The 22,886-nt window shown below is 38.1% G+C and overlaps 2 protein-coding genes across 3 annotated transcripts; one reads left to right on the top strand and one right to left on the bottom strand.

The window, feature by feature from the left end:
• Positions 1 to 4,497: 4,497 nt before the first annotated feature.
• g0s2 (G0/G1 switch 2) lies at positions 4,498 to 6,600 on the top strand. Its single transcript, XM_044212596.1, has 2 exons — positions 4,498 to 4,593; positions 5,122 to 6,600. The coding sequence occupies exons 1-2, from the start codon at positions 4,546 to 4,548 to the stop codon at positions 5,533 to 5,535; spliced, it is 462 nt and encodes a 153-aa protein (XP_044068531.1). The 5' UTR covers positions 4,498 to 4,545; the 3' UTR covers positions 5,536 to 6,600.
• A 2,458-nt stretch (positions 6,601 to 9,058) lies between these two features.
• On the bottom strand, positions 9,059 to 19,711 carry ldlrad2 (low density lipoprotein receptor class A domain containing 2). 2 transcript variants are annotated; one of them, XM_044212582.1, is made up of 5 exons: positions 19,305 to 19,711; positions 15,801 to 16,286; positions 13,889 to 14,038; positions 13,516 to 13,653; positions 9,059 to 12,734 (listed from the first exon to the last, which is right to left on the bottom strand). In XM_044212582.1, the coding sequence occupies exons 1-5, from the start codon at positions 19,399 to 19,401 to the stop codon at positions 12,430 to 12,432; spliced, it is 1,176 nt and encodes a 391-aa protein (XP_044068517.1). In that variant the 5' UTR covers positions 19,402 to 19,711; the 3' UTR covers positions 9,059 to 12,429. The 2 variants fall into 2 exon arrangements, with proteins under 2 accessions (XP_044068517.1, XP_044068506.1); XM_044212571.1 differs by having other exon boundaries at positions 13,516 to 13,656; positions 19,305 to 19,708.
• Between the last annotated feature and the right edge of the window lie 3,175 nt (positions 19,712 to 22,886).

The following is a 22,886-nucleotide window of genomic DNA, read 5'->3' as shown; positions in this document are numbered from 1 at the left end:
AATTTGTCTGTGACAGTAAAATCGCTTGAAATGTCATTTGGTGTACGGCCAGAAAGATAGCCTATTAAGGGCAAAAACCCCGCCGACACAGGACTTTCACCCAGGAGACTGTTGTTTGTGTCCCGTGTGAAACCAAAAGTCAACTTTGACAACCCTAACCATGATCTTTTCCTAAACCTAACCAAGTAGTTTTGGTGCCTAAACCTAACCAAACTGCAACCGGTTCACAACGTTAACCACGTGTTAACTGGCAGAAAGACTTTCTGACAGAAAGGCCTGAGGACAAACTTATCCCATGTGCATATTGTGGACAATGTGCGGGCTGTCGAACAAATGGGCTTTCGGTCCAATGGGACATCTTTCGGACTATTGGGGTTTCGGAATTATGGGCCATCAGAGCAATGGGCAGTCCCCCCTGCTAGCTACAAACAACGAAACTAGCTAACATTTGACAAAGATATCTATGGAAGCCTGTAGGGGACTATATTAAAATGATTAAAACTTGAAAATGAAAATGTAATTCCATAATAGCATTATGATTTTCCACATATGTATGTGTTATTTGAGTAAAAGATAAAATGATAATGTAATAATCCAATTTTCATTTTCATTTTCACATACTTATATGGGCGTTCTATGACCATATTAAAATGAAAATGGAAAAGCTGTTTGACATTTAATTACTGCGCTGTACAGTGGACAATATTCAAATGTTAATTCAAATTTGAAAATTAAAATGCAATATAAACAATATAACCTGATTTTCCATTTATGCAAGCAATATTTAAGCCAAAATGAAAATGGAATTTGACATTTAATTTTCAAAGACATAACCTGCTGTAGTACAGTGGACAATATGTAAATGTTCAATCAAATATGAAAATGAAAATGCAGTATAAACAATGTAGCCTAATTTTCCATTTGTGCAAGCATTATTTGAGTCACAATTAATCAATCAGTCAATCAATCAAACTTTATTTCTATAGCACCTTCCAACAACCGAAACTGAACCAAAGTGCTGTACAACATTAAAAACAAGATAAAATAATAATAATAATAATAATAATAATAATGATAATAAAAATTAAAATGCAATTTTCTAACAATTTGAAAATGAAAATGGCACTTGACATTTCATTTTAAAAGACTTAACCTGCTGTACAGTGGACGATATTCAAATGCAATAAGCAAAACAGTGTCCTCAGTTTATTGCATTTAAATTTACATGTCATCATGCTCTTTTGGTGTTTAAATGAAAATGAAAATGTAATCTGTCAGTCTTCTCATCAAGGCGGATCTTCAGTTAGGACTTCACTTGCATGATCATCTGCATTGTGCATGTGTGCAGTCCACTTATGGCAGAAAAGGCGAGAAGGTGGCTGGCCCTCACTGATTACTGTACAAAAACACAACTTATAACTTTATTCACTGATTTTGGTGAAACTAGCGATATGGGGCACTGAATTTGATGAATTTACTTTTTATTAGACCACAGATGAGACAAGAATTAGGTTGGAAAAACAATTCTAGGGGCAGCGCCTCACTGATTAACCTTACTGTATGAAAACATAAACTTTATAACTTTATTGACTGATTTTGGTGAAACTGGATCATATTTTATAATATATATATATATATATATATATATATCTATATATAGATATATATATATATAAAATATTTTCTGGTTTTCCCTGATGTCCTCCATCTACTCTGCCTAAACTCTTGGTGATTGACAGAGTTTCCTGATGGAGAGATAGCTAAACTTGTTACTAAAGTAACCGCTAACTGCAGCTAACTGTAGCTGCCATTAGCTAGTTAGCTCAGTTAGCCATGCAGCTAGCGGCCCGAACTAGGAGCTCAGAACACCAGGGGAGTGTTGGTGTTGTTTACACCGCTAGGAGCTGCCGGGAGGAGGAGGTTTTCACACAAGCTATCCTGCTAGCTAGAAACAATGAACTCTCGCCAGAAATGAAAAAACAGTATCGATGTGGTACAAGCATGTGGAAAGCAAACAGAACAGCCTACTAACCTAACAACCAGGCACTGCCATCACATGGAGATGAAAAAAGAAGTTGCTAACTGTTGTTAAGCCCCTTTCAGACATGCACCCCTTTATGGCAATTTAACGAGTTGGTCTCATGTTCCTGGTCACTTTTACTTAAAAGTCACAATGGCAATCATACCAGGTCGGACCTAGTAACATTTCCATATCACTTTTTCTTTTGTGAAAACAAAACAGCTAAAAAAAGCTTATTTATTTTAATTTTTTTCTAAGGCAAGATATTGTAAACCAAAAAATATGGTGAGGGCCAAAAGCACCAAATAAGTTAGATCAAGACAGTTACTTTGATTTGAACAGGAAATGCACAGGTGTGACTAATATTGATGATTACAGTGATGGTTCCATTTCATTTAGGTGTGCCGTTAAGCCATCCCAGTGAGCCAGCATGCACAGAACCAGGGCTGTGAAATCTGAAATATCCATGCAGCCATTTATCAATGTTTTTAGTTACACCTGTATCAATCTGCAATGAAATATATATATATATATATATATATATATATAGACAAATGAAAAGGGACTTTCCTATCTAAATACAACAGTTTTTAACTTTGTGCCTCAATTTTTTTTTATCTTTATATGTTTATATATGTATATATATGTTTATATATACATACAGTATATATACACACATATAATGTATATTTTCAATTGCAATTTCAGACCGGAAATGGACAGGTTTGTCTTATTGTTGAAATATCAAATATAGATCAATAATCAAATTACACCTTCTTGTTAGTTTTTAAGAAAAAATTGAAGACAAAACACTTGATGTAATCATGTAATGTCTGCTCCTCTACGTGCTGTCATGTTTTGCCAGCTGGCATACAGAGAGAATTGGAGGATAGTGTTTCTATGATGACACCAGATATTGTGATTCAGAACAAACATCTCTGCACTTCCTGCGCTGCTCCACGTTAGTCACCATCATGAGTGCGTGTGGTACGTGGTTGACTCTGTGTGTGTACTATACTGTATGGCTCCACTCTGACCACAGTTTGTAGCAGCAGAAATGCTGCAGGGTAACTGGGTTTACACAACCTTTCCCCTGATTTGGTGACTGTTGATGTGGAAGAGTCACATGGACTCAATCAGCCAAATGGAAAACCCCTGGTGTATGACTTTTAGCCCACCTACTCCCATGCTGCAACAACCTGCCAACAAACAACTGAGGAACATCACTTGTCATTTCTGATTTCTATTTTTTTTGGTCTTTTGATATCATCTTGACCTTTGACTAAATAGTGCAATAATTATTCTAATTTCCTTTTCCTTCCTGTGCTATCAGTTGTAGTAATCCTTGAAACATATTTAGTAAATTATGAATACTTATCATAGTATTAGTTTGCCGAACACTTCTCTGAGGCAGAAATAATATCATTAGTTGGGCTAGGAACTTTAATACTATGGATATAACGCTATGGAACCTTAATACTTACTATATGAGTATAGACCAGTATCAACAATGTCAACTACTGAATGCTTGTTTTGTTTTCTGGATTTTATGATTAAATTATCATTTTGTTGATTTCACACAGTTATATTTAGGTAAAGCTGTGTTAAGGCAAATTAAGCTCTGCTTATTGTGTTAAACAAGAAACATTTTTGTAGATAAATTTAGTTAATTATGGAGGCCAAGTTTGCTCAACGCACTGCAACTTAAGAAGACAGATGCAAATAGACAAAACACAAGTAATTGAAGAAAACATCTTTATCACTTTGACAACACATAGGCAGCATTTAGACAAAAAAAAATGCTGCAAATAAATAAAATATCAGCAAATTAAGACATTTACCAATTTGACAACACATAAAGCTTACGGAAATGTGCTGCAAGTTGTACAGGGCACAATGGAAATTTCTGTAAGAAACAAAAAACTGACGAAATACATCAACCAGTTGTCAGAGATGTTCGAAAATGAGCTAATTTTGTATATTTATTTCAGTTTCAACATCCTAATTGCAGGATACCAATATTATTGGAGATATTGGCTATACAACTGGCCTTATCCCATCAGTTTTTAGTGCCCTACTTTTCAGCGTTTTGTATTTCCGAATGTGATTTAAAAATGTGTTATCTAAGTGGTGGAAGTGCTTTCTTCATTTGCTTGAGTTTTTTGTCAATTTGCTTGTGTTTTCTTAACAATTCCTAACATTCTTGTATAATACTGCATGTGGTATGGTACTGTATACACTATTGAATTTAACTCAAAGTACAGCAGTCACTATAAACTCACTTTTGAATGCTACAGACACCCTAATGGAATATGAGTAAGAACATTAGTGGCAGTGTTAACTGTGTAATCAGCCTACACACAACTGGATCAAAGTTTCTGGCTCAAAGCCTGCTTTTTTTGGTTTCCAGAGGCTAGTCTCCATGCTTCATGAATATTCAGCAGCTGTCACTGTGTGGGTGGAGAGAGTGGGGCTATAAATAACCACAGTATCCAGTAAAGGTGTGTTGTCACAAACTGGAACTCATGAGTAAGGCGAACCTGTGGCTAGAACAAACAACAAACTACATCAGAGTAAGTTATTATTTTTCTTTTGAAACATCAGTTTTAAAAAACTGTATATGATGTGTGTTAAACGTAGTAATGGGATATTAGATATTGGGATATTACATTGGTGTATTTTCAAATAGCCAGGACAACATCTGACACATGTATGTTTTTTTTGTGTTGAATTTTTTGGTTTGTTTTTTGTATTTATTCTTGACTAAACTATAGGCTAAATTTCAATATGTTCCAATGTCAATGAAAGTGGTCAGTTTCTAATGCTGCTGCATTGTTGCTGCAGATCTCAGAGTTGATTTGTGACCTGGTCTAATGGCTGCAACAACAACAAGTTCTCAGAACCCAAAGTGATATCTTAAATAGCTTTTTTAGTTTGACCAACAGTTTAAATAGCCAGAGGTATTGCATTTATAAATGGTATATCTGCACATCTGAAAACAGCTGGAACCATCGAATGTTTGCCAGATTTACATGATTAATGCCTCAATTTTTTTAAAATTCTTTTTTCATTGAGACAGTTTTTGTTCACATTTTTAATAGGTCTACATACAACCTTCAGCCCACCATTACGTCCCAGCTGAAGCAGAGCCAGTGGAAATGGAAAGCATGCAGGAGTTTATCCCCTTCGCCAAAGAGATGCTGAGTCAGAAACCTAGCCGTGGTTTACTGAAGGTCTACCTGCTGGGCTCGGTGTTTGCAGTGCTGGGGACAGTTATTGGCCTGGTCGAGACCGTGTGTCACCCTTTCTCCTCTGCTGAGCCGATGGACACAGAGATGGTCCTCATGTTGGCCCGGGAACAGAGATCTGTTGAGGCCGAGATACAGCACAGTGTGGGGGGGCTGGAGAAGGAGGAGCTGGCTCATGAAAATTGGGCCACAAGCCAGAGCACTACCCCCTACAAGACTCACACACTCAGCCAACGGAGCATGGCCAACCGGCTACACGCTTCCTAAAGCCAAAAGGGTCAACCCCAAGTGACTTGACATATTTATTAGGGAACTTCTCCTGCCCCACCAATGAGCTGTGCAACACCTACATATTCTTAAGCTTTATAGACAGAAGTGTTTGAGCTGCCTGCCATTCTGTGCTGCCTACTAATGATGCCTTCAAGTGCTGTTGGAAATGACAGACACCCCCAAAGGTCCCAGTGGCAGCTTACAAGGACCTACGGTCACGAGAGCATGGAAATCATGTCAGTAATACATTCTATGATATAAGTGAATTGACATTAATTCATTTAGAGCAATGCTTTTGTGGTTCCCTGAGATCCTCCAATTAGTTCCCCTGGGTTCCCAGCAAACGTAGGATTTGTTAAATGTCACAATAATGTATATTTACTTGAAAAACAGTCCTGTTGGAAAATGGATAAATGCAAATCATAGACAGTTGTGTGCATTTGTGCACTACATTTAAGAAGTAAAACTGAAAAATGTCTCCCATATTCATCCCTGGAGTAATCCCTCCTTACCAAACAGTAGTCTGTAGGTTAATATGAATTTAGTCAGGGTTACAAGATATGAAACCCCTGAATGATAAGTAAAACGCCCATTATGTGTGCTCCATAGACTTTTTTTTCTAGATTTTTTTTTTGGCATTTTCACCTTTATTGGACAGTATTTGACAGTGACAGATGGACAGCAACAAAGGTCACCAGCCGTAATCAAACCGACGGTTCTAACTACTTGGCTTCTAAGGTCCTCCGTGTAACCTCTTTTTTTTTTCATTCTGCTGCTGTAACACAAAGTTTGCTTTCTAAAAGAAAAAGGACAACAGCAGACAGACAAAACTACTTTCTACAGGGTCCATTTTGTTCAGTACCTGAAGGCAGCATGGTGTTGAGAGTCTGCCTGGCTGTGGTAAACTGTTGTGTAGCGCCGCCTGTTGGCTGGTGGATGTATCTGATCCACCCACATACTGTGTTCACTGAGAGGGACGTTTGTTGTAAATATTATGCTATATGCAAACACTGTAAATATACAATCTTATTTCACACCAATAAAGTGAATTTTATTTATTAAGTGTGGCTTGATTCCTTCAAACCTTTGCTGCACACTTTATTACCCAACACATCCTGAGATTAAGCACTGATATGCTTGATTAAAGTTTGTGGTGCACTGAGCGCGCTGCTCCTAATGAATCGTTACTCACAGCACGCGCAAGGTCTGTGTGAGAATTTATATTGCTCCCTCCGTTTTATTTAATTGATGTTGTGGTGGTTAGATAATGTGTGCTGCTGTCAGTTGTTGCTGATGTTGTGCGGCAGCTAAACGTATTGTCATGATAAAGATTGATATGAGATTTTACATCACTGGAGCATTAAGCTTATTGGGGAAGTTAAAGAAACAGTATATGAGATTGTATTAGTAGTCCATCTGTTTGCATGTTTGTTATGTGCATTTTTATATGCAATATTTGTGTTCAACCAGTTAAACCAACACGTCATCTACTCTTTCTTTGGGCTCACTTAAGCATCATTATGGACTTTTTCCCACAGCAAATGTTTTGTCTTGTCTTAGCAGGAAGGCACAGGTGTAGCACCTAATATTAATAATGGCTTTCTTCCATTTAAATGTAATTAAGTCAGAATGCATAAGATCAGGGCTCTGGAACTGCAATACCTGAATATAATGTAGCCATTATTAATGCTAAAGGGGTTTCAACTGATTGTATTATAAATAGACCTGCATCTGAACTTTTGGTGAGTCAGTGTTGCTGCAAAAACTACACCAGAAAGATAAAGGAACACCTCAAGCAACTATGCAAAAGGCTGATTGAAAAGGACAAGTCAGCGGATGGATACAAGTATCAATCATCAAACTGAAAGAGCTGTAAATCTGCAAAAACTGAGTGACGAGTGAAGCTCATTGAAGCTGATAGATACTATCCACACAGATACAACTGCTGCCAAAGTTGCATCTACTACGTATGTACATCCTGAAAATTAGATTGTCCTCACAGTCAGTCACCTACATCAACACCATGAACTGAAGTTTTACAGAATGAGCATTAAATAAAACTCCAAATGTAAATCTATAATCAGTGAGCTCCAGTCGAGCGCCAAGTTTAGGTGGTGTGGCTAAGTATGGTTAGCTGGCCCTTCGGAGTCTGTGATACACTGTAGTGCTGACTGTTTGCCCTGAGCTCCTGGTGTTTTGACGGCTGACTGCAGGTTTTATAGCGTCACAGGACAGTTCAGCTGAGTCACTAACAGATGCAGCAGCATGGCTCACAGAGATAGCACAGCGACAATGGTACAATGCCACCTGACACGTGATCACATGAGTGGAAGGCCAATATAACCCTAAGTCAACATGATACACTTTGATCTAAGAATAGTTTGAGTGATGGCCTATGTGAGGGCTGAAATGGATAACCCTTAATCTCTGAACACAGTTGACCTAAACTGACTATGAGCCCCCCTGAACAGTTAGGTGTAACTGTGTGTGAATCAGCACGTCCTTCAAGGCAGTGATGTAATGTAAATGGTGAATAATGTCAAACTATGACCTCTAGCTGATCAACATAAAACCAGAAAAGATTTGAAAACTTTTCCAGACTTCCTGCACACACACAATTTAATATACTCAAGGTCCCTTTAATCACTTATTTTCATGTTTTCCCTTAGGGGATCGGTCATGTAAATATACTTTAAATTAAGTGGTTAACCCTTTAATCATAAAGTCAAAGGCATACTGGGTAGCACAGATAGCAGGGCTTCATTGTGGTATGTTAAGGATCAATTTTAGTTGTTTTGCCCATTAAGGTTTCTTATCTTATACCTCAATATTAGTTTTTTTTTTGTTTAAGGGGGATTTAATCCAATTTAAGGCTTCTCTTTACTGCTGTATAGCTGTTTACAGCTGTAAGTTTGTCACATAGATAGATGAGACTATGCAGGTGGGTAAACTCTGTTTAAGTCTATTCAGCAAATTAAAAGATGTGCAAACAGTTGAGTTAAAGTGCTTTTTCTGTCTGCTTAAAAACATCAAAAAATATTTTCTCTGCAGAATTACGGCTCTGCAGAAATGTTGCCTTGTCGTAACACATTTGACCTAATTATGAACCCTTCAGCTGCACAACTTACCAATTTAACTAGGGGTCAAAAGGTCAATTACAGAAAGTCAAATCAAAGCGACAAAAGAGTTGTGAAAGGTTTTTTTCTGTCTTTCATAGAGATTTGACTTGAAAGGTTGCCCGTGGATACCAGAGGCAACACACACACAGTGTGCAGCTGCTGACACTTTGCCAAGCCCTCCCCAGTGTCAACCAAGCAGCCTCTGTCAGATAAAGAACAGACTGCACAGTGGTGCAGACAAGGATGTGATTACATCCTGGTTTGAATTCTGTGCTTGGCTTTAAAAGCACCATGTATGGCACAGAGAGTCATTTTAGTTGTTTTTTAACCAGTTAAAAATGTATCTCTCAGCAGTTTAACAGAAACTGACCTGCAAGTGGGACAAACATAACAAACTAATGTGTGGACAAGATTTGTTCAAACTCACAGAACTTTATTGTAAAGTCAAATGAAGAATATTTCCCGTTTGATGTAGCATCTTGAGTTTGAATACTTCACTCAGTGTAAGCAGTGTTTAGCTTCAAACAAGTGACAAAATTTACTGTATGCGATACATACATTCATACATTGTGAAAACTTTTATTTTACTCCCAAAATTTCAAGCAGTTGTATGGGGAAAATCTTGGCGTTAAGAAACAGCAGTACATTTCTCTTTTACAGCATTTATTAAAACATTACAGTATGTACATAACAAAGACTGACACAATATGTAAGCACTGACTTGAAAAAACTGAAAACAACACTATAATGTCTTAGAATAGAAAATATTCTTTGTTATTTCTATAATATTTCAAGCAAATCTTTTTGTTCAATGCTCATTAAATGTAAGCTTACAGTAAAATGTGAGAAAAGTCTTGTTGACATGAACATCCAGCTGGAGCGCTGACCTTTTCCACAGAGTGACGCACATGCATGTCTGAGTGTGTGTGAGTTAAGTGGATGTATACTGTACTTGGTGTGTGTGTGTTGTCTGATGGGTGTACAGTTGCACGTGTATTCCTGTACGGTCTCAGCAGAAAGTGAGATGGATAAAGAAGTCTGCATACTTCAATGTGCTGCAGCCTGGCAACCTGGAGGTCAGAACCACATTGTTTGTTTAAGCATATGGCCTTATGCCTTACCAAGGACACACGTCAAGATCTCTAAAGACAGTACAGGGGGCTCTGTGTAAACAACACACAATATGGCAATGGGAGGAAAGGCTATGGAGCTACTCCATCTAGAGGATGCCACAAAGAAAGTTTGCCTGGTGGACACATGAACACAGGTTGCCCCTCACATGGAGCATCAATCTGGGTAAAAGGAGAACACAGGGGGATTGACTCTACCATACTCTTTATTGTATATGAAGCCTGAGAGAGAACAGAGGATTCTGCTAGAAAGATATCAACCCCCGCATTTTGATTCACTTCATGGCAACAGATGTACATTATCTGTTGGTTTGGTTAGTTCACATCCTCATTTCCATTTCTTTTTTGTATAAACTTTTATGATTCACACAAACAAATTATTACACTAAAAGTAAAAGTATGTAGACACCCCTCTCCACATACTTATGTGCACTTTTTGTCTGGCTCTTTTTTTCCTGGTTTTGAATAGGTCCCCTTAGTTCCAATGAAGTTAAATCAATCCTAACACTACATCAGTAGAGACTGGTATAACAGCACATTAATGCCCATGCTTTTGGAATGATATGTTTACCAGTCACATATGGGTAATCCTCAGGTGTCCATGTATTGTATGTGGGGTGTTGGAATTGGCAAACATTAAATGATAAAAAAACGGGCTTGAGAGTATAATTGCTTATTATATTATATATTATTATAGTTACTCTTGAATTCTAACTTGTTTTTAGAGACAACATTAATGGTTGTCTAACAAGACTAAGAGTCCATAGCCATACTACACAGAGCTGCTGTGTGGCTGTCTTAGTACAGTGATGCTTTGAGCCAAATGCTAAAGTAAGCATGCTAACATGCTCATAATGACAATTAACATTATGATGTTTGGCAGGTATAACTTTTACCATGTTCACTATCTTTATTTAGCATGTTAGCATGCTACTATTTGCTAATTAGTACTAAACACAAAGTACAGCTGAGGCTGACATTGGTTTTGCAGGTATTTGGGCATAAAGTAAACATAAAACATTTGACACAAGATGAAAAGTCAGAGGATCTCCAAAGTTATTACAATTCAACATAAGGGTGACATGAATGTGTATACCAAAAGTAATGCTAATCCATTCAGAGAGACATCTCACTCAAAATGACAAATGTGAACCTCATGGTGGCGCTGGAGGAAAGTCATTAGGGTTTCTCCTCTGGGCACCACAGATATCTGTACCACATTTCATGGTCCAAGTTGTTGAGATATTTCAGTCTGGATCAAAGTCGTGGACTGACCAACTGATCAACAAACTGACTTTTCAATCTCTAAAAAACAGGCATAAAGACATAACCACTACATAAGAAAAACAGATTTGATTTGATGAACAATTTACAACATAAATCTCAAACCATGTATATATGTTTACCAGTCCTGATGAGCTTCACCATCAGACAAACTTTACACATTGGTGGAAAACAGGCAGGCTGAAATACAGTCAGGACTTAAATAGTTTAGGAGATGACAACCATAGTTTGCCTTGAACACTTCAGGAGATGGTAGAGGGGCTGTTTATGATTAACACTTTGGCCAGTGAACATTAAAAGACAACAAATCACACCACTACAAACACTGATGGAATAATGGTGAAGATTGTTTGTCAAATCATTGATATTTTGTTAAATAATTCATATCTTTATTGTTTCAGGCTAATATGTAATTTAATTCTACTTTCTTCACCTTGTTTTTACTGTAATTGCAAATTATCGGTGCAATACTGGTTTTTATTTTCATCATGTAATTTTTCAGTTGCCCACCACAACTACTAATGTTGACAATACTTGATTGATTTAAGTTGGTTAATTAGCAAGAAGTTCTGTGGTAATTTGTCATATGTTTATTTGTGTACACAACAGCACGTTAGAAGTTCATACTTAATTACCACAGTTTTTTCCCCTACAAAATGTAAACTGCTAGACACTGGATGACTTTGTGTTCCATTGTCCAAACTTCACATTGGCTTATATGTGGAAAAACAGTGGACTGCTGGGAGGAGAGTGGAAAGTTTGAAGGTATTTCCCTGAGGGAGAACAGCTGTTGTCACCAGGTGGGTGACTTTGTAGTTCTTGGGCAGTTTCCTCAGCATGTGTCCAAGGCAAACTTTTGGTCAAAGCTGTGGACTGGAAGTGAATTTTCACTGCACGACTAAATTGTTCCTTCAAAGACAGAAAAGCACATTTATAAGAAACAAACCAATGTATGACTAAAAATTGTTCACACTAACAACTTAACATTCTTCATTGTCTTTTCTGAAAACTGGCCAAGCATTAAAGGCTGCACTTCTCAAACTTCATAAGCAGTATCTTAAACAGAATGTGCTGCGAGGTGAAATGTGCTGTGAACAAAAAAAGTTTCGTAATCCTATCCTTTTAGATATGTTCATACTTTTCATACAATCCATAGTCATACTGTACCCTGCTTTACCTTCACAAACACAGCAGTCTCATCACTTGCATCATCACATTTAAAGCACACAAACCACAGTTTAACCAAAACCGTTCAGGTATGTTCAGTCCAACCTTCACCACTGATCACAGCTCAGCATCAGCATGTTGCACCCACGCCTATGTATGCCAAAAGTGATCAACCGGACAGTCCCTCTGCTCTAAACAGCCGCTGTGGTAACATTTTCATCAGCACTGTTGGTGGCGGCCGCCGTGCCTGTCGTGGTCCCGTTTACCGGTGTGTGTGGGGTGACTTTTGCCAGTCGGTGCTCCTTGCTGTGGGTGCAGTTGCGGGCGCAGAGCTGGCAGGAGGCACAGGCTGAGTTGCAGCAGGGTAAGAAGCGACAGATGCTGACGCGCCACAGGAACCAGCCGGGTGACCAGCAGCACCAGCAGAGCACCACACCGCCCGCCACCACACCCAGGATGATGTAGAGAACCAACAGGGACAGGGAGGCCGGGGAGTCTGGGGATAAGAGGGGCAAAATACAATTCTCTTTATTCACATGGCAGCCATATTTAATTTAAGTTATTACACAGGTGGGAAACAATTATATAACGCCACTGGCAGCTCCACGTTTTCTACATGGAATTGGATTCAAAAACTACTTCTGACAATTTTAGGGTGTGAGCTCTTCAGTCTGTACACTGCCACCACAAGCTGCAACAGACTGAGGAAGGCTCGCACACCATTCAAAAACTACATTTAGATTTATGTCTTCAGTTGTGACCAATGGGCTTGGGGCACTGTGGTCAGACCAGCGTGCATTGAAATGTATCTCAGTTAATAAACAGCTGGCAATTTGCACAGCAGGCGAATGTGAATCCCCTTCTCCCACTCTCAGTTGAAGAGTCAGAACAGAAGAAAAGCTGTTTTCTTAGGCCAGACTTGGCTGGGTCTTAAAAGCAATCAGAAGCTGACAGGCTGGTCCAGACAGTCTCTGTTTGCACCTCTGACGTTAGAATAGAGAGATCACTCAAAAGGCTGCTCTCTGCCAAGAGAATCCATCACCATTTATTGGGTTATGAGTCTTTAGGTGAAATTAACAACTCAGTGGTCACCTCCATTAGTTTTATGCCCAGTCATCAGGACACTTTGCATCCAAATGGTCACTTAGTTAATTTGTTGACTGCAGGACATAAGCATAGTGTATTACACATTGATTGATTTCTGCCAGTGGAGAGTGTTTCTACCATTTATTAATAAATAATTAATAAATATCTATTATGCCGCAATGGTTACTCACCTGTTACTGACTCATGACTGGGAGCGCTGTCTGGCATGCCACAGTTCATATGTGAACGAATTGGCACCGTGGGTGGATTCACAAAAGGTGGGGGTGGGGTTGCTATTGGCGGTGGAGGTTCAGGAGGTAAAAGCTGACCTGCTGATGAAAGACACATTTAGGTAAACTATTAAATGGTAGGAAATGCCATTTTGTTGTACTCTAAAGACAGCCCTTTAAATGTGTTATAGTGTGCCAAAATCAAAGATTTTTCTCCCAACACTGAGATTCTGAAACTTAGTTTTAAAGCATTAACTGTGAGATTTTCAGCATGCTGTAATAAAAACAGGGACTGTATGTTTAAATATCAGCATCACCTCATCCCCTAACTGACCTTTACAACCCGTAGTCAGGTTTTCCTCCAGGTCACTTCCATCCCCACAGTTGTCAATGCCTTTATCATCACACACCAGACCAAGAGGGATACACTTGCCATTCCTGCAGGTGAAATATGGCTCACTGCTGCACTCTGATTGGTTAAAACCTGAAGAGGAAGATAACAATTGAGGGATCAGGGCAAGACAGGGAGGATGTGAGTCAGTCATGAAAACTTTACAGCTGTGAGTGGAGTTAAAGAGTCCCATTAATTGAGATTTAAAGCAAAAAGAAAATATGGCCGATTATAGAGTTTTCTAATAAACAAAAAACTGTAATTCTTGAGTGCTAACAAACATGTGGAATGCATTTCCATTCTCATAAAGCATTTTCAAAGCTGATTTGTTTACATAAATGTTTTGTTAGCGTTCTTCTTATTTGCCTTTTGCTGGTGCAAAAGTTTCTTGTGGAATACACAAAACCATTAGGAATATTACAGAACTCACCTACATCCTCATGCACTTGGTGAAGAGCACAAAAAGTCATCAAAACATTTGAAATCTCTGATGCTGTGCAGGCTGATTAACATAAGACCTGTCTGTTGTTGGCTTGATAGTTACCAGTGTGGTAGAATGCAAATATTCCAAGCCATACCACGGCTGGGCATTAGTTTTATGCCCAGTCATCGGCCAACTTTCAATTAAAATTGGCACTTTTGTATTTGTATGAAGCCAGAGACAACCATGTTGGGATACATTCAACCTATTGTTCTACAATCAGCTATTATACTCATGAAGTATAGCACAGTGCAACATCGAACAGCTACATTTTAATGCATTGAGCTTGGAGTTACATTTACGTTCATTGAGGTAACATGTTTGCTGATTGTGTTTCTTGTGGATTTTGTTCAATGCAACGCTGTTCAGCAGAAAACTCAAAGCATCACATGAACACACCATGAGTAAGCTTTTCAAGTTGTGCCACTAGTCCAGTGCAATCCAGATGCATGTGTTGTTTGTTGTGTGTACTATATGCTACTGTGAAATTTCAGCAACCAATTTCCGTGCAACCATACGGTAACGTGTGCGATGGATTACATAGCTAAAGTAAGTTTCTGAGTATCTGCAAGTATATTTTCATTGCGTACTTAAATTAAGTGAAACCAATAGAACACACAGGAACAATATTATTGTACACTTATATTATAAAATATTGGACAGTAATGTAGAGAATAATTCATTTATAGGGATCAAACAATCAAAATAACCAGTTTTTGACAGAAAATATTACACCATAGCTACTTGCATGTTTTCTTAATAGACTGCCCAGATGATTTGTATAGTTTGCATAGTTTTATGAATGGCATTATATGTATAGTTCTGCTCTACCTTTAAGGTAATGAATAATTGAAACCTTTGTGAAGAATATTTGTGCTAAATGCTGTCAAAGCTAAATCAATGTGCATGTCTTGGAGGAAGGAGGATGTTAATGCAAAATGTATTTGTCACCTGAACCTCATATTGAGTATAAGGTTGCGTATGAGTGTAATTAATGGTAAAGTTGTTTTTTCTCTCTGGTGCAATCACCATGTAGTATACTATTTTAGCTATTTGTTTCTAAACAAAGAAATAATACAGTTTCATGCTACGTTACCAGTTAACTTTCACTAGTAAAACAAACCTACCCATGTGTTAATCCGGCTACAAACACACTTGGATAGATGATGATGGAACGTACCTTTAAGTTAAGTGGCTATTGTATGAGAGTGATAATGCACTCCAAGATGGACCTCATCCATTATTTTCTGATTTCAGGACATCAGGATAATTATACCATCATCATACATTAGTTTATGTATGCATATCTCATAAAAGTGCCTGTAAGAGACACTAAGCATCTGTGGAATGAATGGATGTTTGTGTCTTTCTTACCCAGTCTGAAGGACGTGAAGTCCCCCACAAAGTCGACTCTGGGCTGAGTCCCCCGGGTCACCAGCCTCAGGGTCAGGTAGTTTCCTGTGGACAGCACCGGCCGGGGCGGGCTCTTCCCACAAAGAGGAGGACCGAGGGGAGGCGAGCTCCTTTCCCGTCCATCATAAAACTGAACGTATGAGCCGGCATGACACGGGTCCCCTGAGCTTTCACCAAAGGTGGGCTCCAGCCTGGGGTTGAGAGGCACGGAGCCACGAGGGGACTCTGGGAAGAGAGGGGCGGGGCTCAGAGGGGCCACTCGTAGCAAACTGTAGACCAGGAAGAAGCGGAAGTGGAACTGGACCTTGTCTTTAGGAGAGCTGGCCTGCATGGTGAGGTGGCAGTCAGTCCCCATGGTCACAAAGTAGTACTTCTTAGATTCCTGGTGCGAGTTGACGATCATGCCATCACCCTGGATTGTCTGGCCACAGAAGTCCACCACATTCACTGACAACGAAAAGACACCTGTGACAGAATCCTCAGAGACAACGGGCAACGGGCTAAAATATTTTTAGCAACCATGACTACTCTCAGCCTCCATTCATATCATAGGGCTGTTGTAAAGTGTTAGTCAATACGTAAAACTATTAATTTGTAGCGACACAAAAGACCTGCATTAACACTTGGTACATCTATGCATTGGTGCCTTGCTCGAGGGGACTTCAGCAGGAAATTATGCTAGCATCCACCTCCCTATGTTCTGTGATTTACAATAAGCTTATTGGACATACTAAAAAGTCTCCTCCCGTTACATCATTATGGAACAGGGAGTTACAGGATTTCAGTCAAGAAGCTGATTGCAATATGGTTGAACATAATATAACATTTGAAAACCTTGCGCACCAACTTGAAGTTACTCATAGAGCATATGCAGCACCGTACAGAAGATTCCATATGAAACTACAACCCATCTACATTTCTCATCTATGTAATTTTAACTGTACAAGAATGCGTCTTCATATGTTTTGGGAGTTTTGCTGAATATTCTCTATATTTCTGACCATTATCTGTGTCTCCTTGATGGTGATTCTCATATCAATCTTAAGTTAATACATCAGAGTGTTATTTTATGGTTTTGTGGCTGCTTAAAATCCTGGATTAATCTTGAGTGCAATTGCTTTAGATAAAAAACATTACTGAGCATAGGAAATCTGGAATGTGTGACAACAAGTCTGAATAATGTTTGATCTTCCACAGTTGAGGCATTCCTTCTTGGGAAACAAGCGTTATATCTCAGAGGAACTAGAGAGCATAGACTGTTGTCAAGGACAGAAATGTACTTGTGATCTGCATTAGTTTTGTGTCTCGCACTTTCTTTCTAGACCTTTTTAATGTTTGTTGGTATTGTGTGTTCTGTTTATTATTTTATCTGTTTAATTTTAATGTTAAAGGATAGGTCGACTATTTTTCGAGTCTGTCTACAAACAATAGTCAGGTGTCTATTTGAACATTGAAACAGGTTTTGCTTGCTGTAATCATTCCTCCTTTTATAGCCATTAAAAGATCCCTTCCTAATTTGCTCCAATATAAGTGAGGTCAAAATCCACAGTACCCTTTTTGTGCAAAAATGTAATCCAAAGTGTAAACCTAGTCTGCATTAGCCATATGATCAGCGTGGTCATTGTTTGAGAAGCAGCTCACTGCTCATCCACAGGCAGGACCAGGACAAATGGGTGGGCAGATCCGGCTCCAGCAGCCCCCACCCAGACACCCTGCCTCTGGGCCGCAGGCCAAATAATGAGAAAATTTATGATCACCCCTGGAGTTTATTAGCTCCGTTTCCCTGGGAGACAACTAGATCCTCCTGCACTGACCTCCAGGAATGTCCCAAAGCCTGGGAGCCCCTGTTGGTGGGAAACAGCTCATCCCCTCTGCACCAGACAAGTAAATACAAAGCCTCAGGGAACATTGTCTAAAACATGGGTGACCAGAGGACACCGAGACCCTAATAAAGATTTTTGCAGGCTAAAAATTCAACTCTTTTTAAACACTATCATTGTAAATGGAGTCCATACAGCATTGTGTGGAAAAGGGCAGCATCCTTACTGTGTGTTATCCTAACACCGGTGACTCAACACAGGCTTCCATTATATCACTTTACACTTAAACTGATTCAGTCCTTCTGTATGCCAAAGTATATTAACAGTACAGTGAATTAACTGGTGTAATGGGCTACAGCAAGGGTGAGCCATATGGAAAAATATCTTGTATCACATCATATGCAATTTTATATCACAATATCAATATCTATCATGATATGTATATTATATTTTATCTGAAAATGTTAGAACCTGCATATACAAAAAGGAATATTTGCCTTTGGCTTATTCAGAAAATTTAATACTTAATAATAATTTGATGAATATTTTTTAAAATCCAGTTCTAACATTAACACTAATTAATTTGCAACACTGCCTACAATGTTTTAATACAAGATACATATTAAAGTGAGAGCTACCTCAATATAATTCTGATGTATTTTTTCTATTGTTCCTAGAGTCCTTTGGTTTGTATTAATTTTCGTATAATATGAAAATATATGAACAAACTTGCTTAAGTTGTGTATCATAGTGAACACCAAGCTTGCATTCATTTTTTGTTGAAATTGGAATGCAGCGAAAACTTTTCAATCTGCATTTATACAGCATTATTGAAAACAATATTGCAACTTTAACAAACGTTGATGCAAACTTAGTATTTAATGCGATGGATTACACAACTAAAGTAAGTTTGAGTATGCTAATTTATATTTATACCATCCAGAAAAGAATGGAAATCAATGGCTGCATAGAACTGCAGAAAAATACATCAAAGAATCTATAAAAGTAAAGCCTGCATTTAAAATGGTCAGCAGAAATGTGAAGTATATATGATGTCTACTGAACACATTGGTATGGTCCTTTAAACTTAAACAAAAGAAGTCAAACTACACATCTCATGAGCAGTGCATAATTACAGAAAAATGTGTATGGTGTGTAGAATAAAAACTGTTTTTGAGATATATTTTGCATCACATAAACAATGCTTCAGTCAGTTACTACTACTATTTCTGTTATAGCCTACTACCCTTCCTTACTATCACAATTGTAGTACTTCTACTTTTACTACTATGTAGGGGTGGGTGATATAATATTATCATATAGCATTGTCTCAATATCCAAATGTTATAATATTCACTAAAGTATTGAGTGTCAAATGGCAAAAAAATTCAACTCATAGTCATCCCATTGTATCAAATGTATTTTACAATAAAATTACGTTTTACCTAAATGCTTTCTGACGGAATAACTCACACTGTGACAGATTTAGGTAAAATATAGGCTAACTTAATTTTTCAGATAATACATTATTAGACATTTAGTCAAGATACAGAAATAGCAGGCAAACTTTCGCTACTTTCAAAACGTTATCAATCAGTGAGAGAAAAGTGTTTCCAGTCGGTGTGTCCGCTGGTTGAAGTCTTACCGGTCTCGATGGCCGAGCTGTGGAGAGTCATGAAGCAGAGCAGGAGGAGCAGCCTGAGCAGACGCTGCCAGCAGCTCTCCACCTTCAACTCCATCATCCTGGCTGAGACGCAGGTGCGCAAAGCAGAGTCCGGTAGGCTACAGTCCGTTCACAGAGGAGATATCAGAGTCATTCTAACGTCGCAGCAACTTGTCATATCTGGCCGCAGCTTTAGCTGGAGTGTATGAGACCACAGGACCGGAGGAATCTCTCCAGCGTGTAATATCTGGCTGTGACTTGAGGCCAGCCGCTCTGCTCTCCATCATAAATACACTGGCTTTTATTCCAGTTGAACCTCCTCTCGGTCATGTCATGTCATCTCCATGACAACACCCAACCAATCAGCTGTTAAGCAAGCGAGAAAAAACAAAAGTTTCCCCACCTGATGTAAACTTCCACAACTTTTCTATGTTAAGTCAGCTTCCATGAACTATGCTCCTTCTTCCTGATTTTTGTTTTTATAGTTGCTACTCTAGTGAAGGACTAGCGTTACAGATTAATACAATCAAAGCATTTTGAATGATTCTCAACTGATGATAATTTAAAATATATGCCTACTTTATTTGTCTGTTTGACATTCAGATAAATACAATTTGTAATTGAGTGATAGTAGGTTGCAATCAAGTACACTTAATTTTAGGTGATAATGTAAACCAAAAGGGCACCCTTACATGGATTCTGTCTGTAAGTGAGCTCTACTCCTAGTTGTAAAACACTGTTTACAGTAAAGTGACACATTTGAAATAAATTCCCTCAGTTAACCAGAGAATGGTCCTTATTCCCTGTTTGGAATACATCCCACAGAATAATTTTCAAGGAATTTTATGATTGCTGTAAAGCATCAAGATTTAAAAAGCAAACACACAGTAGCACACAGCTTTAGCCTGTAAGGTGCTGCATTGGACCATATTACATCATTCACTGTAATATTGGAGCCTGTGTAGCACCAAGTAGCAAAAACTATCAAACGTGTGTGTAGGCACTGAATGTTATATTAGATTCTTAGTCTATGTTGTTTGATTTTTCCATATTTAAAGAATGAGGCTGGTCTCTATTTTTCTAATTGTCAACAAAATCCATGAAAATACCAAAACCAAATGTGTTTCAATCCATCTGTCAACACTTTCTAATTTCCCTACCCTGTTTGTGGTTCTCTGTCCCAAGCCCATTAGTTTCTACTGAAAATGTAAATCTTTAAAAACGGCTCACAGATCTATAGTTTCATTTTTGAGCTCAGTAATTTCCTAAAACAGCTGGTCACTGTAGTTTTTAGCTAATGTTTCTCAAACAGGAGAAGATTTTGTTTGGGGCTATTTTCAGCAGTGGATGAATCCACATTTACTAGTGAGTATTATTTGGCAACAGAATGGTGTACGTGGGATTGAGTTAAATAAACTACAGTGTGTGTGTTCATGGTAATGAAGGAACAGTGCAACAGTGTGGCTCATTGTGTTTTTCATAGTTTTTGGACACCAATGGAGCTCTATGGCTCAGAGGAATAAGATATATCAGGCTTTGGATACACACAGTAATACTTGTAAGTTGGATATATTCATTGTTGGTTTGGCTCTACACATGGGATTTGTTGACAATAAGACAAATATAGATTATTACCCTTTTAACTGATAAGTCTGAGTTGTTGGGCTCAGTCACTTCTCAGCTGATATCCACTAAAATCTCTGCATTTGTGAGATTTCAGCTAGCTTTGTGAGGCTACGGTCAACTGGCATCTATGCTGCATTTTAGTCAGAGGGAAATCTATTGAATTATTTTTGGCACAAAACAAAGTGGTGTGTTATTTCAGCACAAATAAAGTTTATGTGAACAGATTACTGAAACACTGATGGAAACATGTTTATATATAATGTTCAATAAATGCAAGAATGCCACGAAATGAAAGCAAAGGTAGGAAGCAAGGGCATTTATATAAAATGTAGTTTAATTTTGAAACTTGAGTCTCTATTTTTAATTCAGACAGTGATGATAAGGAGGAGTGAGGGTTCAGACTGGGACCAGCAGACCAGTAGATCACATCTGACCATCTGTCTTCTTCTGTGTCTTTAGAGAAAAAAAAGCCCAGCACAAAAAGACACCCTCCAAGACAGTGGTTAGTTTTATAAAAACAAAAAACAACTAAACAGTGGTTTTGGAGAATTGTATCAACCCACAGAGGAGCATTATCTGAAAACACATTCATTTAGGAATGTGCCACATATAAGCACCAAACTGAAATAATGAAGGTCTTAAAACTGTATTTTGACACAGGGACCCACTTAATCATGTACAGCAGTGACCACCTACAAACCAGTTGACACACAGAGCATGGAGCTTTCGAGGCCCATGGGCATTTACCTGCTTTTCCTGCTTGGTAAACCAGCTTTGCAAATGATGATCAAAGTCAGTTGCCTGTGTTTTAGTTTTTGTTCATGTGAAGCTCACCATATACATTTGCACATGCTGACATTTATCTGATGCAACTAAACAGTGGTCTTAGTGAACAGCTTTACTTTAAAGGGTCAGTTCACAAAATTAAAAATATTATATATTATACAGTGGTGTAAAAAAGTGTTCGCCCCCTTCCTGATTTCTTTTTTTTTTTTTTTGCATGTTTGTCACACTTAAATGTTTCAGATCATCAAACAAATTTAAATATTAGTCAAAGACAACACAAGTAAACACAAAATGCAGTTTTTAAATGAAGGTTGTTATTATTAAGGGAAAACAAAATCCAAACCTACATTGAGACAAGACTGTCAGGTCTTGTACTGTAGAAATCAAACCCCAACATGAGCTAGGCTAAAGACAAAGAGCAAAAACTCTATCCTTTCAAATTCAGCTGTTTTTGCTTTGCAGATTCTTCTCAAAATTCAAGACTACATGAAACTCAGCTGCTCCTGTAATACTAAGCTCAGCTTCCAAATGTTTTGTATTCTCATCTCCATGCACAAACACAAGCTTTGTTTGACTCTGCTTCCCTCTTGTGGCTTAAAAGAAAAGTGCACCTGTCATTTACTGTTGTCCTTGGTCTCAATACACTGCTTTTATCCATCACGTTATACACTTCAATTACACACATTACTTAGAGAGTGGAGGTGTGGGAAAAAATGTAAATAATATGCCTATAGCAAGGAAAACAGAGGCATGGGGAAATACATGTAAAACAAATACAACAGAGCCTTAAGAACTGTGAATTCTTCATTAAACTGACGGGTCTAAAAGTAGACTTGGTTGATTTGAAAAACAGTAAAATTAAGTACTAGTGTTGTTGAGTTTATGGAACAGTTGAAGGGACTGAAAATTGGTAGCATACCTTGTAAGTTTAAAAAGATCATTTAATGAACAAATAATGAGTTGTATGGTCAAAATAGCAATTTAGCACTAATATGGTAAGGATACTATATCTTTTGTTTACTGCAACTTTTAATGCCAAATAAATTATATATTGTAAGAAGTGTAGGTGCAATAAGCTGAAGCTTCAGCCTACAAATTGAAGGATGAAATAAACGTGAGTAAAGCTAAAGTCATACAATTTGCTAATCATGT

Source organism: Siniperca chuatsi, linkage group LG2, assembly GCF_020085105.1.
Source record: "Siniperca chuatsi isolate FFG_IHB_CAS linkage group LG2, ASM2008510v1, whole genome shotgun sequence".
In the NCBI taxonomy this organism is placed as follows: Eukaryota; Metazoa; Chordata; class Actinopteri; order Centrarchiformes; family Sinipercidae; genus Siniperca; species Siniperca chuatsi.
This window is presented reverse-complemented; position numbering and strand designations above follow the sequence as displayed.